Raw genomic sequence first — 17,624 nt, 5'->3', positions numbered from 1 at the left:
CTACGCCCCTACTCTATACTCCATGCAGGAGGCGAAAAACAAGTTTTATGACCAGCTGTCGGCAGCCATCCAGAAAGATCAACCCACCGACCAACTTGTTCTTCTTGGGGACTTCAACGCCGGCGTTGGATCCGACCACACATCATGGCCCAGTTGCCTCGGCCCTTTGGGAGTGGGTGACATGAACAACTACCGACAACGTCTCCTGAAACTGTGCACACTTCAAGACCTGTGTGTCACCAACAGCTTCTTCCAGAGCAAACCGCAGCACAAGGTGTCGTGGCGCCACCCCCGCTCAAAGCGCTGGCACCAGCTGGACCTCATCTTGACCCGCCGTAAGCAGCTAAGCAGCATTCTCACCACACGCTCCTACCCCAGCGCTGACTGCGACACAGACCACTCCTTGGTCTGCTGCAAGATCCGACTCCAGCCCAAGAAGCTACACCGAGCCAAGCCACCAAGCAAGCCCCGCATCGACACAGCCAAGGCAAACCATGTGGACATGGTGGAGGCACTCGCCCGGCACCTGAAAGACGCCCTGGAGAAGAAACCACCAGAAGGAAACGCGGAACAGAGGTGGGACCTCCTCCGCAACACCATCCACGACATTGCCCATTTCATCTTCAGCAAGAGAACAAGGAAAAGCCAGGACTGGTTTGAGGCAAACGTGACGGAACTCAGTGCCGTAATGGAAGCGAAGCACACAGCACTGCTGAAACATCACCAGCATCCCTGCCAGTCCACACTGCAGGCTCTCCGAGCTACCAGAAGTCAAGTCCAGGCTACAGCGAGGCGCTGCGCCAACAAGTACTGAATGGATCTCTGTGATGGCATCCAACGAGCCGCAGACACCGGCAACATCAGAAGCATCTTTGACGGGAAAAGAAAGCCATAGATCCTTCACTCAGCAAGACAGCCCCCCTCAAGACGAAGACAGGCGAGACTATCACAGACAAGAGCAAGCAGATGGAGCGGTGGGTAGAGCACTACTCAGACCTCTACAGCAAAGAAACCACCATCTCCGATGCCACCCTAGAGTCTGTTGAGCGCCTACCCGTCATGGAGGAGCTAGACGAGTTACCAAGCCTTGAGGAGCTCAGCAAAGCCATCGACAGCCTGCCCATCGGGAAAGCTCCTGGCCTTGACGGTATCCCAGCAGATGTGATCAAGACCGGCAAAGAACCTCTGCTGCACCACCTACACAACCTATTCTGCCAGTGCTGGGAAGACGGTGAGGTACCTTAAGACCTGCGTGACTGTAACATCATCACCCTCTACAACAGGCATGTCCAAAGTCCGGCCCGGGGGCCAAATCCGGCCCGCGGTCGAATTTCATCCGGCCCTCGGCCCCTGTCATAAAATCAGTGCCGTCTGGCCCGCAGGTTGGGCGCAATGGAACACGTGTTGCATTGACTGAGGTCTCGTAGACTGGTGAGTGATGTTTCATAGAGTACTGCTTCCCTCTAGTGGCTAAATGAGTAATAGGATTCACTAAATGAGTAATAGCATTTAGACACTAGAGGGCATCACTCACGAGTTAACAAGACATCACTCCGTGTTTATATTGACTGATACGTCATATTTCAAATGATCCTTGCAGTTGTGGATATGTGTATTGCTTGTTCATTTCCCTGTTGTTCGAGTCAAAGGTTTTGTGACTATTGAAAAGTCAAGGTGATACATTTTATGTTTCAAATCAATCAATTTGCACTCAGGAGACTTCTGTTTAAGAAAAAGTCAAGTGAATAAGCAGTTGCATGTGATATACCTGTTTCAAATGAACCAAAAGAAATTCTTATTCATTCATTCATTCATCTTCCGAGCCGCTTGATCCTCACTAGGGTCGCGGGCGGTGCTGGAGCCTATCCCAGCTGTCTTCGGGCAGTAGGCGGGGGACACCCTGAATTGGTTGCCGGCCAATCGCAAAGAAATTCTTAAGATTGTTGAAATTAAAATAAAAATGGAAATGTGAAACAGACTGGCTTACTAAAATTTCTTGAACAATATTGTTGTTCAATGTAAAGAATGTCAGCCAAGGTCGGCCCCCCGACATTTTACCACATAAAATCTGGCCCCCTTGGCAAAAAGTTTGGACACCCCTGCTCTACAAGAACAAAGGTGACCGCAGTGACTGCAACAACTACAGAGGCATCTCCTTACTGAGCATCGTGGGGAAACTCTTCGCCCGTGTGGTCCTGAACAGACTCCAGAAGCTCGCTGGCAGGGTGTACCCCGAATCATAGTGTGGCTTCAGGTCGGAACGATCCACCATCGACATGATTTTCTCGCTCCGTCAGATCCAGGAGAAATGCAGAGAGCAGAACCAGTCATTGTATGTTGCCTTCATTGACCTGACCAAGGCCTTCGATCTTGTGAGCCGCGACGGCCTCTCAAAGTCCTTGACAGGATTGGTTGCCCGGGGAGGCTGCTGAGCATCATTCGTTCCTTCCACTCCGGAATGAAGGGTGTCGTCCAGTTTGACGGCGTAACATATTCCTCTTTCGATGTGAAAAGCGGTGTTAAGCAGGGATGTGTGCTTGCTCCAACCCTCTTCGGCATCTACTTCGCTGTCATGCTCTAGCATGCTTCCGGGAACTCCACTGAGGGTGTCTACCGCCATACTCGCTCTGACGGCGGCCTCTACAACATGGCGAGACTGAGGGCCAAGACCAAGATCCGCAAAGTCCTGATCAGAGACATGCTGTTTGCGGACGATGCGATTGTCACTGCCCACAAGGAAAAACATCTTCAGCATCTCATGGATCGTTTCTCGAGGGCGTGCAGCGACTTTCAGCTGACCATCAGTTGTCTCAAGAAGACCAACATCTTGACTCAGGACACGGAAAGCCAACCCACCATCTCCATTAACAACTACCAGCTGGATGTGCTCAAGGAGTTTACTTACTTTAACTCCACGGTGACAGACTCGCTTGACTTGGACCCTGAACTGAACAGAAGGATCGGCCGAGCCACCACAACTCTTGCCCGGCTCACCAAACGCGTGTGGGAGAACAGCAAGTTGACGACCAACACCAGGATGGCAGTCTACAGGGCCTGTGTTCTCAGCACCCTACTGTATGGCAGTGAGTCCTGGAAGAAAAGAGGCTCAACAGTGTCGCCTTCGGTGGCTCGGCCACGTCCGCAGGATGGAGGACGGTAGGATCCCCAAAGATCTGCTCTATGAAGAACTTGCAGTTGGAAAGAGAACACAGGGCCGCCACAGCTTCGTTTCAAAGACGTTTGCAATAGGGACTTGAAGGCTGTTGAGTTGGATGTGAAGGGATGGGAGTCACTGGCCCAGAACCGCCCAAAGTGGAAACAAGAACTGGCACGTGGTCTGTGCAGAGGGTAGGAGATTATGAGAGCATCGGCAGAAGGCAAGAGAGCCAGGATAAAGAACAGCCAGGACAAACAAGCGCCCCCCTCCAACTGTGTGTTCAGGTGCATCCACTGCAACAGGAACTGTCACTCCCGGATCGGCCTCTTTAGCCATACCAGACGGTGCTCGCAGTCAGGCACAAACAGATAATCACACTGTGATTGAAATGCCAATGAGCCAGTCCTCTGTGCCTCCACCGTTTGCATGCTGAGTTCCCCTTTCCTTCTTGAGAATAAACTGTTGTCGACATGTTTTGCTACCTGCTTCTGTCTCTGCCAAGTGATGACCAAAATAAAGCCTCCTGAACCGCTGGGATATTGCTTCAGCTAAAGATTCATTACACCATAGGTGTCAAACTCCGGTCATCGAGGGCCGCTGTCCTGCATGTTTTCCATGTCTCACTGTTGCAACACACCTGATTCAAATGAACAGGTTCAATGTTAGGCTTCTGCAGAGCTTGGTGATGATCTGATCCTTTGAATCAGGTGTGTTGCAACAGGGAGACTTGGAAAACATGCAGGACAGCGGCCCTCCAGGACCTGAGTTTGACACCTATACATTACATGATGCTTCATTCACATTAGCTCTCCACTGACGCTTGCTGTACTTTGACAATTATAGCAGATTAAATTTTAAAAAGCTTTGAAATATCATTTAAGGTTATCTCAATAAGAATCAGTCTCAGGGGTTCGCCGGAGTCTCTACCATGGAGGTTAAGACACACCCAACTCAACATGTCAATTAGTTATGACACGCCCGCTTGGCCATCACTGGCGGCAGATGATCACATTACATCGCTTGTCCAATCGGTGCCGCAGGACATTTAGTTTGCTCAGTACGCAATGTGTGACTGTCGTGATAGTACGCCGGGTGATTTTTAAATGTATTCTTTCAATGTTTTAACAGGGCGGCCCAGTTAGCACGTCGACTTCACAGTGCAGAGGTACCGGGTTCAATTCCAGCTCCGGCTTCCCTCTGTGGAGTTTGCATGTGTCCCCGGGTCTGCGTGGGTTTTCTCCGGGTACTCCGGTTTCCTCCCACATTCCAAAAACATGCATGGCAGGCTGATTGAACACGCTAAATTGTCCCTAGGTGTGCATGTGAGTGCGCATGGTTGTTCGTCTCTGTGTGCCCTGCAGGCCGGGGAGAACATGCAAACTCCACACAGGGAGGCCGGAGCTGGAATTGAACCGGGTGCCTCTGCACTGTGAAGTCGACGTGCTAACAACTGGACTACTGGGCCGCCCGGAACACTTCTTGAATCATATTTTTGTTTTTCGCTAAGGGTTCGGTGGATGCACATATGAACTGGTTGGGTTCGGTGCCTCTAACAACGTTAAGAACCACTGATTTAGAGTGTTCAGTGAGCCTGCCATGCATGTCTTTGGAATGTGGGAGTAAACCGTAAACCGGAGTACCCGGAGAAAACCCACACCGGCACACTCTAACGGTGACTAAATGACCATAAGTAGCAAGATTCCATTTGTAGTGCAAATGAAAAATGACATAATATATAACATAATGAGTACAATGTTTGTGAATAACCTTAAATAAATGAGTTTAAAACGGTCAAATGTAAAGGAAGACTTATGACTGTTTGTTAGGGGCATAGCTATTTCAACTGTACCAAATGAGGACCTGAGTTCTTAGTTTGCAACGGTATACTGTATATGAAGATAAAATGACTGCAAACTGCTACATTCCCTAACTCACTAACTAACTTAAACCCTTTCATGCACACTGACAACCTGACAAGCTGTCCACTGTAACGGTTAAGCTCACCATCATAATGACCGAAAGGAGGTTTAAGGATCATGCGTCATCTCTCCCACCTCATGGAACTTACGAGTGTGATAAGTGCTCCTTACACTTCCAATTTTTTTTTACCTGTCCAGGCCTGACAGGGAGTCCATGGAGGTTTATATAGCCGACTCCGTTGCTGCAGGACTAATTAGTCCCTCGTTATGCCCCCACTGGGGGCAGGATTCTTTGTTGTTGATAAAATGGACAACACTTTTCGGCCCTTTAAGGACTACCGGATCCTAAATGACATTATGGGGAAGAACACGTATCCTCTTTCATTCACTGACTCGGCCTTTGGCCCGCTCCATCAAGCAACAATCTTTTCCAAATTGGACCTCTTGGTGAGAATAAAAGGGGGGATTCTCTCTCTTGGCCACTTGGAGTATCTGGTAATGCCTTTTGGACTTACAACTGTAGCAGCTGTTTTTCAGGCTCTCATCAATGACATCTGATGAGACCAGTTTTCTTGTTTGCTTTGTTGACAATCTAATTTATTTCTCCGGACAGTCAAAGAACATGTCCAGCATGTCAGACTGGTGTTACAATCTGTTTTTTTCTCCTGGTGTCAATCTGTTAAAGAAGTTTTGTCAACTCTTCACAATTAGAGAATACTAGCTGGTTCGCCGCCCTCCGGGCGGCTCATCAGCTATTTCCTGCGGAAGGCTGGTAAGGTGGTGGTTCGCCGCCCTCCGGGCGGCTCATCAGCTAGTTCCTGCGGAAGGCTGGTAAGGTGGGCCTTTGGCCCACAAAAGTGTTGTTGCTTGGTTCAACTTTTTGTTCATCTTCATTGCTTATCGCAAAAATAAAGAGATGTTTAGCTCTACTAAATAACTAACAATTTCATTGCAATGCTTGTGGGTAGACAACATTTTTTCGCTAAGATGCCCGCACGATCGTAGTTAGCACGTCGACTTCACAGTGCAGAGGTACCGGGTTCAATTCCAGCTCCGGCTTCCCTCTGTGGAGTTTGCATGTGTCCCCGGGTCTGCGTGGGTTTTCTCCGGGTACTCCGGTTTCCTCCCACATTCCAAAAACATGCATGGCAGGCTGATTGAACACGCTAAATTGTCCCTAGGTGTGCATGTGAGTGCGCATGGTTGTTCGTCTCTGTGTGCCCTGCAGGCCGGGGAGAACATGCAAACTCCACACAGGGAGGCCGGAGCTGGAATTGAACCGGGTGCCTCTGCACTGTGAAGTCGACGTGCTAACAACTGGACTACTGGGCCGCCCGGAACACTTCTTGAATCATATTTTTGTTTTTCGCTAAGGGTTCGGTGGATGCACATATGAACTGGTTGGGTTCGGTGCCTCTAACAACGTTAAGAACCACTGATTTAGAGTGTTCAGTGAGCCTGCCATGCATGTCTTTGGAATGTGGGAGTAAACCGTAAACCGGAGTACCCGGAGAAAACCCACACCGGCACACTCTAACGGTGACTAAATGACCATAAGTAGCAAGATTCCATTTGTAGTGCAAATGAAAAATGACATAATATATAACATAATGAGTACAATGTTTGTGAATAACCTTAAATAAATGAGTTTAAAACGGTCAAATGTAAAGGAAGACTTATGACTGTTTGTTAGGGGCATAGCTATTTCAACTGTACCAAATGAGGACCTGAGTTCTTAGTTTGCAACGGTATACTGTATATGAAGATAAAATGACTGCAAACTGCTACATTCCCTAACTCACTAACTAACTTAAACCCTTTCATGCACACTGACAACCTGACAAGCTGTCCACTGTAACGGTTAAGCTCACCATCATAATGACCGAAAGGAGGTTTAAGGATCATGCGTCATCTCTCCCACCTCATGGAACTTACGAGTGTGATAAGTGCTCCTTACACTTCCAATTTTTTTTTACCTGTCCAGGCCTGACAGGGAGTCCATGGAGGTTTATATAGCCGACTCCGTTGCTGCAGGACTAATTAGTCCCTCGTTATGCCCCCACTGGGGGCAGGATTCTTTGTTGTTGATAAAATGGACAACACTTTTCGGCCCTTTAAGGACTACCGGATCCTAAATGACATTATGGGGAAGAACACGTATCCTCTTTCATTCACTGACTCGGCCTTTGGCCCGCTCCATCAAGCAACAATCTTTTCCAAATTGGACCTCTTGGTGAGAATAAAAGGGGGGATTCTCTCTCTTGGCCACTTGGAGTATCTGGTAATGCCTTTTGGACTTACAACTGTAGCAGCTGTTTTTCAGGCTCTCATCAATGACATCTGATGAGACCAGTTTTCTTGTTTGCTTTGTTGACAATCTAATTTATTTCTCCGGACAGTCAAAGAACATGTCCAGCATGTCAGACTGGTGTTACAATCTGTTTTTTTCTCCTGGTGTCAATCTGTTAAAGAAGTTTTGTCAACTCTTCACAATTAGAGAATACTAGCTGGTTCGCCGCCCTCCGGGCGGCTCATCAGCTATTTCCTGCGGAAGGCTGGTAAGGTGGTGGTTCGCCGCCCTCCGGGCGGCTCATCAGCTAGTTCCTGCGGAAGGCTGGTAAGGTGGGCCTTTGGCCCACAAAAGTGTTGTTGCTTGGTTCAACTTTTTGTTCATCTTCATTGCTTATCGCAAAAATAAAGAGATGTTTAGCTCTACTAAATAACTAACAATTTCATTGCAATGCTTGTGGGTAGACAACATTTTTTCGCTAAGATGCCCGCACGATCGTAGTGAGCCACTGCCTGAGCGGCGCAGCGGCGCGGTGAAGTAGGTACATTTTGAAAAGGGACAGACGGAAGGACAGACCGCGTGCGGGACGACGCGCAATATATATATAGATAAAGAATCACTTACTTTCGAGTAAGAACTGCAGTTTTAGCTTGCAAAGAGGTGATGCGTTTTCATCTGAGGTTTCCCAGTATTTCAAGGTTCCATTTCCATTGGACAAACTGATTCTTTTCGTGGGAAAATCCTGAAGCATGACTTCAAATACATAGACACCTTCGCTGACATGCCCTGTCTTTTCAAGTGCACAAGTATTCTGGTTCAAGGAAAAAAATGAAACGGAGCAGGTCATTACCATTCATGTTCTATTATTCTTTGACAATTTTGTATTTTGAACGCAGAGAGGTACTGTCGACCCCCGCATACTCAGCACCCGCGGGAACGCAAATGTGTGAATTTTTTTGCCAGGATTTTCTCTTCATTTCCCTCCATTTTTTCACGGAGGAAATATAACTCAACATAATTTGAAAAATATTTTGGGTTTTTAAGCAACAATTTCTCCCTCCCACCACAAGGCATTTCAATGGCTGTCAATTTATGTGGATTTTCATTATTGGTCCCTATCCCCCATTAAGAGCGGCGGTCAACCGAATACATATTTTTCTATCTTGTTGGTTGGCCATGCTTACATAAAAAGCCACAAACTATGTTGCCCTTTTAACAAATAGGTAACAAATATTCAGGAATTACCTCATTGAGAGTGATATTTTTATGAACCGCAGCATCTGCAGGCAAGTGACACTTCACGTGATCTCCATCTGGATCATATGCTAAAAGATGAATATTTGAAAAACAGTTCTGGTGCACCCTGCATGAAAACAGTCACATTATTCATAGTCAACAGAAAAACCTCAGTCCTTGATCAGGAGCTCATTGAAATTGCAAGTTCCACAATCCAACCCATCCATCCATTTGCTGATAACAACTGTACTTCAAACATATAGTTAATTCAAAATTAACTGTTTAATCTTCTGTCATGTGGTTTATTGCATATTGGGTCTTAGGAAACGTTTATTTACCTTAGGGAGGACACCGTAGTTGTTACGGGACAGTTGTTAAGGGCTTCAGTGTCCGATCGTGTTCTGAGGTCCATATGGGCATAGTCTGTCCAATTAGTTTTCATGTCATTGTTAGTTGCCCAACAGCAACCTTTGTTACTGAAAGAAATATTGTCATCGCCATTCTCTCATTAGTTTTCAGAATAAATATGCCTCAAAACACATTTTTTTCAACATTCATCATTCCAGAAATATGGTCCTGTTCCAATGTGACACAAATGTCGGTGACTAGAATGAAAGAGAATGAAAGGGGCTGACAACGCAAAATTTCCAGGGTTGAGTGACTTAAGCCGCCTATCAAATAAGAAGTACCGGTAGACTTGATTTATACTGTAAAGTGGTTCCCCTGTTTAACATGAAAAAAATAGTAAATTGGTCCAAAATTAAGCATGCGGGTTTAGCACAGCAGGGTGACTTACAAACGGGTACTCACTGTTTCATTTTTGTCAAGTGGCATGTTGAGATAAATACCATATTTTACGCACTATAAGGCGCACCTAAAAGCATTCAATATTCTCAAAAGCCGACAGTGTGCCCGATAATCTGATGCGGCTCATATATGTTGTCACAGTCTCTTTATATTCCCATTGAGTGGTTTCCCTGTTAGTGTTTCAATGTCATCTCGTGGTGATTAGCAGGAACCAATTGTAACATAAAAGGGTTCTACATGACACTAATTGACATGTGCATCGCCAACATACACTCCAACAAACAGACAACTACTTTGTGAGCTCTGCGCAGCCATAATAAAATGAATATAATACCAATAGCATAGCTAACCATTGGCTAAACCGGGAGTCGGCAACCCGCGGCTCTAGAGCCGCATTCGTCTCTTTAGCGCCGCCCTAGCGGCTCCCTGGAGCTTTTTCAAAAAATGTTTGAAAATGTATAAAGATGGGCTGGGGGGGTAATATGGCTGTTGTAGAAAGACAAACAAGACACACATTCTTAACGTTTTCCAATGCTTTAAAATGGTGTAGAATAAATATCAAATGTAAACATTTCTGTCAATGAGGATTTGCGTCATAGCCCGCGACACACGTTTCTATTAGCAGAACGGGATGCCAGACAGGTGGCTGTCGTGAAAAAAAAAAAAAAAACAGCATTTCATGTACAATTCACCGATGGGACTGGCAAAGAATGGGAATGTGGATGGCTGAGAGAAGCATTTTAAATGCAACACGTGAGCTACGATCGTAAACACGCTGCAAAAGTGCATCCCATACCCCGTTCATCTTTGTGGCTGTTATGGCTGTTGCTCATTATGGCATGCGTGTGTATGCGCGTGTGCGTTAAAGGGTCGATCGTGGGAGGTTGGTTGATCGAAAAGTAGATCTGTCAAAAAAGGTTGGGCACCGCTTCTCTACAGAATGCATTGCAGGGGAAAAACATTTAATCGTGAATCGTGTGTATTTGTAGCCAACTTAGTCATTTTGATAGTAGGCAAATATAGCTAATATAGATTAAGGAATTTATTCCTTACTGTGATTTTTTTTTAGCCCCTCTGTTATTTGGAGCTGCTCAAACACTTGAAAGAAAGAACGTAGTATGCTGTTGAAGGTATTTCCTGCTTACTGTAATTACAATCACCCTTAGTGCCCCTTGACCCCCACTACTTTTAGGGGCCCCTCCAGAGGACATGTTTAACATCAAAAGAGGAACTTTTATTTCAAATACTGTATGTGTGTTCATGCCATCACATCAAAGCTCAGACCGAAGACAATGGTGGGGAGTGGTGGTCTGGTCTCACCTCACCACTCCCAAAATTTTCCAGCCACACCGGGTCAAATGACATGTTAATTTCTTTGTTTCCAGAATTTGCATGGAAGCGGAACTGCCTGCCTCTCATTATCATATTCTCTCGATATAATCTCGTGACTGGATGGATTTTTTTTTCTACGCTTCCTGACGAAATCTGAAACTTTCGGGAGCCTGAATCGATTCGTATTGTGTTGTGATAAACTGCAGAAAAGACGACGTGGTGTTGGGTCTTTCTTCCACCTTAAAGAGAAATAAAAGAACCTGTGTCCAAGGAGGGTCGTAAGGAAATGGACAAATCCCCTCCTCAACAAGATTCATACAGCATGTAGTTGCCTTCAATGTAAGGCTTATATAAGGCTTTTAATTTTTTGCAACTCCAAACATATTTGGGGGGTTTTTGGTCCAATATGGGTCTGGTTCTACATTTTGGGTTGCCGACCCCTGGACTAAACAAAGCAAGAACGAAATAAGCAACTTCTAAGGATATGTGAATTACGAGCCCACGAAATGTGCGTGTCTTATTGTTGAATCAATTGTCTTCATAACTTTTGTCTTTCATTTATTGTATTTTAATGCCATTTGTATTAATATGTTTCATGTCCGTGTTTGTGACCAGTTCTCATGGCCTTGTTACAGCTGCAGTGGTTGTGAAAGCTCTATTTAAATAAAGCTGTATTGTACAGTGAAACCCCGCTATGCGACCACCTCATTTAAACGACCACCTTAAAAATACGACCGGTTTTGTACAGTCCCAAATAGAACGCCTATGTATTTTATTGTATTGAAACCCTAGAAATGAGACCACCCCGGAATTCAGAATTGCGACCGCGATATCCGGTCCCAGGAAGCTATCGCCTCATAATTGCGACCAGGTGTGAAAATGGTAGCAAGCAAGAAGAGAATTGATTTGACGCTACAACAGAAAATTGAAGTTATTCGAACCAGTGAGCAGCCAGGATCGAGCCAGCGAACATTGGCTGAGCGATTTGGAGTTGGAAAAACTCAAATCCAAACCATTTTGAAGAAGAAACGGGAGCTCCTAGACGCATACCAAGCAAACGCTAGCTCTTCTAGAAAACGCCTGTGCTACCGAAGTGACTACGACGACGTGGACGAGCTAACTTGGCGATGGTTTCAGAAAGCGCACAGCCAGAATATCCCTATCAGAGGACAGATGATCCAGGAACAGGCATGAGAATACGCGAAGGAGCTTAAAAAGGACGAAGTCTTTAAAGCGTCCAACGGTTGGCTGGATCGTTTCAAAACAAGGCACAACATTGGAGGCGCTAAGCTGTCAGGAGAGCGAGCCAGCGGTGATATGTAGTTTTTTTTCTCTTGCCTTATACATACATAGACTATTCAAATGCTTAAATTTCTTTTGTGTACAATACAGTTGCATGTACAATCCATCATTTATTACTCATTGTGTGTACATGACGCTACAGTATATTGTTGCATGTGAGCCACATTACTTCTGCATTATCATTACTGCATGCCACTTCAGAAATCAGACCACCCCGAAAATAAGACCACCTTGAGCAGTAACATAGGTGGTCTTATTTCTGAGGTTACACTGTATGAATTCTCTTTGGTGTAGCTCTATCTAGTGAATGCATAGCGTAACTGCAGCCACTATTGTAGCCTCTATTCCATGCATCTTATAATAAATGCAGTGCACCCTATATTCAAAAACCATTTTAAAATAGGCCATTCATTATAATAAAAAGCGCCTTATAGTGCAGAAAATATGCTGCTATGACAATTGTTTTTGCTGTCAATAATTGGACAGCCCAAGATATACATATTCTTTACCTTAAGTTAACCCCCTTTTCTTTATTATTGTGCAATGATCTATCATAAAGCTATTATGGCACATAGTCTTCCATAAAATGAATATAAACTTGGCAACTTCCAATACGAATAGATACATGAAGAAAATGTCAACATTGAACAGCTTTTCATTTGACGGCTTATGTGTAACATATGTTCATAGGCCATTAAAAATGATCAGGAATCTGAAAGCCTTTGGTCATGTACCTCAGAGAAATATGGGAAACATTCGGTAAGACGTTTGCCTGGGTCAGTCTGCCAGACTGACACCATCTGCCCTGGCCCGTGTTGTCCTGGTCTGTTTGCATGACAATACTCTGGACGAAGCTTTTACACTCCTCACATGTAAAAGGTGCTGAATGAACACAGTTATTCCTGCCATTCTGTCGGTGATGGAAGGCCACCTACAGACACAAGTTGTGGAGAATAGATCAGATGAATGTTAGAACTCACTCGTGTTTCCATTTGTACACTATGCTTGTCACGCTCGGGCAAGCCGAAATAAGGTTGGGATCCCAGAAGTGCAGACACCAAGCAAGTTCTCCGTAGAAAAAAGGGTTTAATATACAAAAATCCGCACCGAAAAAGTCGTAACATAAAGTGCTGGTCAAAACAAGGACCAGAGGCACAAAAACGAATAACAAAAAGCGCTTTCACAAAAGGCAAGGGGGGGAAAAGAAGAATCGCGAAGGCAAACAAAAAACAATGTAACCACTACACGCAAGCGAGAGCCAATTTACAAACTAAAAACCATACTTACAAAGTACTGGGCACCGAGAGTTCAAAAAGCGAAACACGACAAGGTCTATAGCAATAGCAGTCAATAAGCATGGAAGTAGCAAGGCAAAAATGCAATATTCCGGCGATATGTGCATATCAGAGGGCTCCTTAAATACAGACTGAGACTAATCATAGATTGGCACCAGGTGTGCACAAAAGTCCGCTGATGCCACCTGCTGGCCAGACTGACACAGAACCGTGACAGTACCCCCCCCCCCCTCAACGGACGCCTCCTGGCGGACCACCTGGCTTCGATGGGTGCGCAGTGTGGAAGGCGCGGAGAAGGGACGGATCCAAGATCCAGGAGCGGGGGACCCATTGCCGATCCTCCGGGCCGTAGCCCTCTCAGTCGACCAGGTACTGGAACGCCTTACCCCTGCGCCGAGAGTCCAGGATTTCCCTCACCGTGTACACCGGGTCACCGTCGACAATCCGCGGAGGAGGAGGCGAGGTGGGAGGCGGAGCCAAGGGACTGGAGGCCACCGGCTTAAGCAGGGAAACGTGGAAGACTGGGTGGACCTTCATGGTGGGCGGCAGCCGGAGCCGGGGCTGACGATCGATTCCACCATGAACGGTCCCGTGAAGCGGGGCCCCAACTTGCTCGAAGTGCCGGCCAGACGCAGATCCCTCGTAGACAGCCACACCTTCTGCCCCACCTGATAGCTTGGTGCCGGGCGACGTCGCCGATCTGCAATCTGCCGGTTTCTGGTGGCGGTGCGCGACAGGGCTGCCCGGGTCTCCCTCCACACGTGATGGGCCCGCTTGAGATGGTGCTGTACCGACGGAACTTCCACCTGCCCCTCCTGTGATGGGAAAAGCGGAGGCTGATAGCCATAGGCAGACATGAAGGGAGACTGACCTGTGGCTGAGGAGACCAGGGTGTTATGCGCGTACTCCACCCAAGGCAGGTGGACGGCCCAAGATGAGGGACGGTGGAGACATACACAACGTAGCGCCGCCTCCAGGTCCTGGTTCATCCGTTCGGTCTGTCCGTTGGACTGGGGGTGGTATCCCGACGACAGGCTTGCCGTTGCCCCCATGGCGCGACAGAACCGTTTCCACACCCTGGAGACGAATTGGGGACCCCGGTCCGACACAATATCCAGCGGGATCCCATGGAGGCGAAAGACGTGGCTGATGAGGAGGTCGGCGGTTTCTAGGGCGGACGGCAGATTGGACAACGGAATGAAAAGGGCGGACTTGGAGAAGCGATCCACAATGGTGAGGATAACGGTCTTTGCCCGGGAAACAGGGAGGCCAGTGACAAAGTCCATTGAAATATGGGACCAAGGTCGAGGAGGAACAGGTAAGGGTCGTAGCAAACCAGCCAGAGGCTGATGTGAGACCTTACTGCATGCGCAGACGGAGCAGGCTTTGATATAGTCCAAAACATCCCTTCGAAGCTCAGGCCACCAAAACCGCTGAGTGACGAGATGCAATGTCCGGTTAACCCCGTAATGGCATGCCACCTTCGATGTGTGTCCCCACTGCAACACCTCTGCGCGCAGATGTGGGGGCACAAATAGCCTTCCGGAAGGACATCCCGCAGGAACTTGGGTTCCCTCTTGGGCCTCCTGTATGTATGTATGTATGCAACGGCCTTCACCCTGGGCGGGTTGAACCGGCTTCTTCCTTGGCGCGCACGACATCCCTGATCATGGCGGCCCAAGCGCGGCGATCCTGTGCCAGGTCAACCGACAGCTTCAGCCAGTCCTGGTTCCACCGTCTCAGACCCACCACCAAGGGGCCGGAAAGATACGCGAGGTCTTCTTTCATCGTGGTGGCCCAGGTCTTGACTTGTCCACCACGCCGCTTGCGCCAGGCTGGCAAAGGAGCAGGAAGGAGAACATCCCTGATCAACTCGCCCTCCTGGTGGCGTGCCTCCTTGGGCCTCCTGTACCGTCCGCTCAATCTCCCACCTAAGCGCTCCCATGAGGCGGTGGTCCGGTAGGATGCTCTGGGGTACACCGCTCTCGGCCGCTGGGTCATAGATCCGAGATAGGGCGTCAGGTTTCACATTCTTGGATCCGGGGCTGTAGGTGAGCGTAAAATTGTAGCGTGTAAACAGGAGTGCCCACCGGGCCTGACAGGAGTTCAGACGCTTGGCCGAGCGAATGTATGCGAGGTTCTTGTGGTCGGTGTACACGGTGAACGGCTCTCTAGTTCCTTCGAGCCAGTGTCTCCATTCCTGTAAGGCTAGCACGACGGCCAACAATTCTCGATTTCCCACATCATAGTGGGCTTCAGCAGGACTGAGACGTCGTGAAAAGAAGGCGCAAGGGTGGATCTTCTGGTCGACTGGTGAACGCTGAGATAGCACTGCCCCCACTCCTGAATCCGAAGCGTCCACCTCTACTACAAACGGAATATCAGGGTTAGGGTGTTGCAACACGGGCGGCTTAGTGAATGACTTCTTTAATTCGGCAAACGCCCCGTCGGCCTCTGAATCCCACCGAAACGGGACTTTGACGGACGTCAACCGGGTCAATGGAAGTGTTCTCTGGCTGTAATTACGAATAAAACGACGGTAGAAATTAGCGAACCCCAAGAAACGTTGTAACTGCTTCCTCATAGTGGGTGTCGGCCATTCCACCACCGCCTTAATCTTGGCAGGATCGGCTCTCAGCAGGCCCTTCTCCACGATGAACCCAAGGAATGAAATAGACCCAACATGAAACTCACTTCTCTGCTTTTACAAAAAGACGATTTTCCATTAGACGTTGCAAAATCAGCCTGACGTGGTGTTGATGTTCCTTGATTGTCCTTGAAATTATCAATATGTCATCTAATTAAACAAAACAAAACACGTTCAAAAAAATCTCTCAACACGTCGTTGATTAAACTTTGAAACACGGCAGGAGCGTTGGTTAACCCAAAAGGCATGACCAAATATTCAAAATGGCCCAATGGTGTTTTGAAAGCAGTCTTCCATTCGTCCCCCTCCCTAATGCGGACCAAATGGTAAGCACTGCGTAGATCTAGTTTTGAGAAAACGGTTGCGGATTGGAGGGGGGCAAATGCAGAATCCAATAGTGGAAGAGGATATTTGTTTTTTATGGTTATCTCATTTAGTCCCCGATAGTCTACACATGGTGGTTACGACTTGTCCTTTTTTTCAATAAAGAAGAACCCGGCCCCCAATGGGGACTTAGATGGCCTAATGAGGCCAGCCGAGAGTGAACTATCAATGTATTCCCTTAAAGCCTCTTGTTCTGGCTGTGAAACCTGATAAAGTCGAGAACTCGGTAGAGGGACGTTAGACAGCAAGTCGATAGCACAGTCGTACGGTCTGTGTGGAGGTAGGGATTGAGCACGATCCTTACTAAACACTTGGCGTAAATCATGATAGATCAGAATCAGAATCAGAATCAGAATCATCTTTATTGGCCAAGTACCGGTATGTAGAACACACAAGGAATTTGTCTCCGGTATAACACGCTGCACTAGTATCATCGTAAACAACAAAATCATTGAACCTTAAATGAACCATTTTAGAGTAACCAGTAGTTTTGTAGTACCATTTTGTGGTGCAAGAAGAGTGACTATGTCAGTGACTGTTTAAGGAGTTAATGGCTAGAGGGAAGAAGCTGTTTAAGTGTCTACTGGATTTGGTGCGCATGGATCTGTAACGTTGTCCAAGCAAATGGCTTTGGGCGGGTCGGTGCGAGGTAGCCCTCTACCCCCAGCTGCCGACCGCAGACAATGCGCGTAACAGAATGGGCTCCAATTCTCAATTGCGGTGCGATCCCATGCGATGACAGGATTATGGGTCTTTAGCCAGGGTAACCCAAGGATAACAGGTACGGACCGAGACTGCATAAGATAAAATCGCCTCTGTTCAACGTGATTACCAGAGACCTTTAACATTAAGGGGCGCGTGATCTGTTTTATCTCCGCCAGGAGTCGCCCATCGAGATCGTGAACACGTTTAGCCACATCTAACTCCTCTATCGGACAACCCAGGTCATTAGTCAACTTGGGATCAGACGATTATTTTATTGACACTGAGTCCACCAGTGCCCGAACCGGAAAAGCCCTTGAAGGACCATAGATTGCCCCGTCCAGCTCAAGTCTCTTGGAGAGTCCCGACCTGGACTCCCCTCCTCTAGGCTCCCGATATTGTGTGCTGGGTGCAGACTCACGGTTGTACGTGCGAGTAGAAAAGCGGGTTGGGGTCATCGGACGGTCGGCAACTCGATGTCCTTGTTGGCCGCCGTCGGCCTGGTCACGAATCCGTCGTCGTCCTACCTCCGGCCCCACACGTCCTCCGCCCA

General features: G+C 47.5%; 1 protein-coding gene across 2 annotated transcripts in view; it reads right to left on the bottom strand.

Moving 5' to 3' along the window:
- LOC127599722 (uncharacterized) overlaps positions 1 to 17,624 on the bottom strand; it is a 31,855-nt gene that overhangs the window by 9,402 nt on the left and 4,829 nt on the right. For both annotated transcript variants that reach the window (XM_052063901.1, XM_052063900.1), the window contains exons 2-5: positions 12,778 to 12,974; positions 8,941 to 9,078; positions 8,612 to 8,729; positions 7,991 to 8,177 (exon numbers count right to left, since the gene is read on the bottom strand). In XM_052063901.1, the coding sequence (XP_051919861.1) occupies positions 7,991 to 8,177; positions 8,612 to 8,729; positions 8,941 to 9,078; positions 12,778 to 12,974 (640 nt within the window). The remainder of the gene's footprint in view (positions 1 to 7,990; positions 8,178 to 8,611; positions 8,730 to 8,940; positions 9,079 to 12,777; positions 12,975 to 17,624) is intronic.

This window comes from Hippocampus zosterae, chromosome 4 (genome assembly GCF_025434085.1).
Source record: "Hippocampus zosterae strain Florida chromosome 4, ASM2543408v3, whole genome shotgun sequence".
NCBI classification, from domain to species: domain Eukaryota; kingdom Metazoa; phylum Chordata; class Actinopteri; order Syngnathiformes; family Syngnathidae; genus Hippocampus; species Hippocampus zosterae.
The sequence above is the reverse complement of the archived record's forward strand: the minus strand, read 5'-3'. Positions and strand labels throughout refer to the sequence as shown.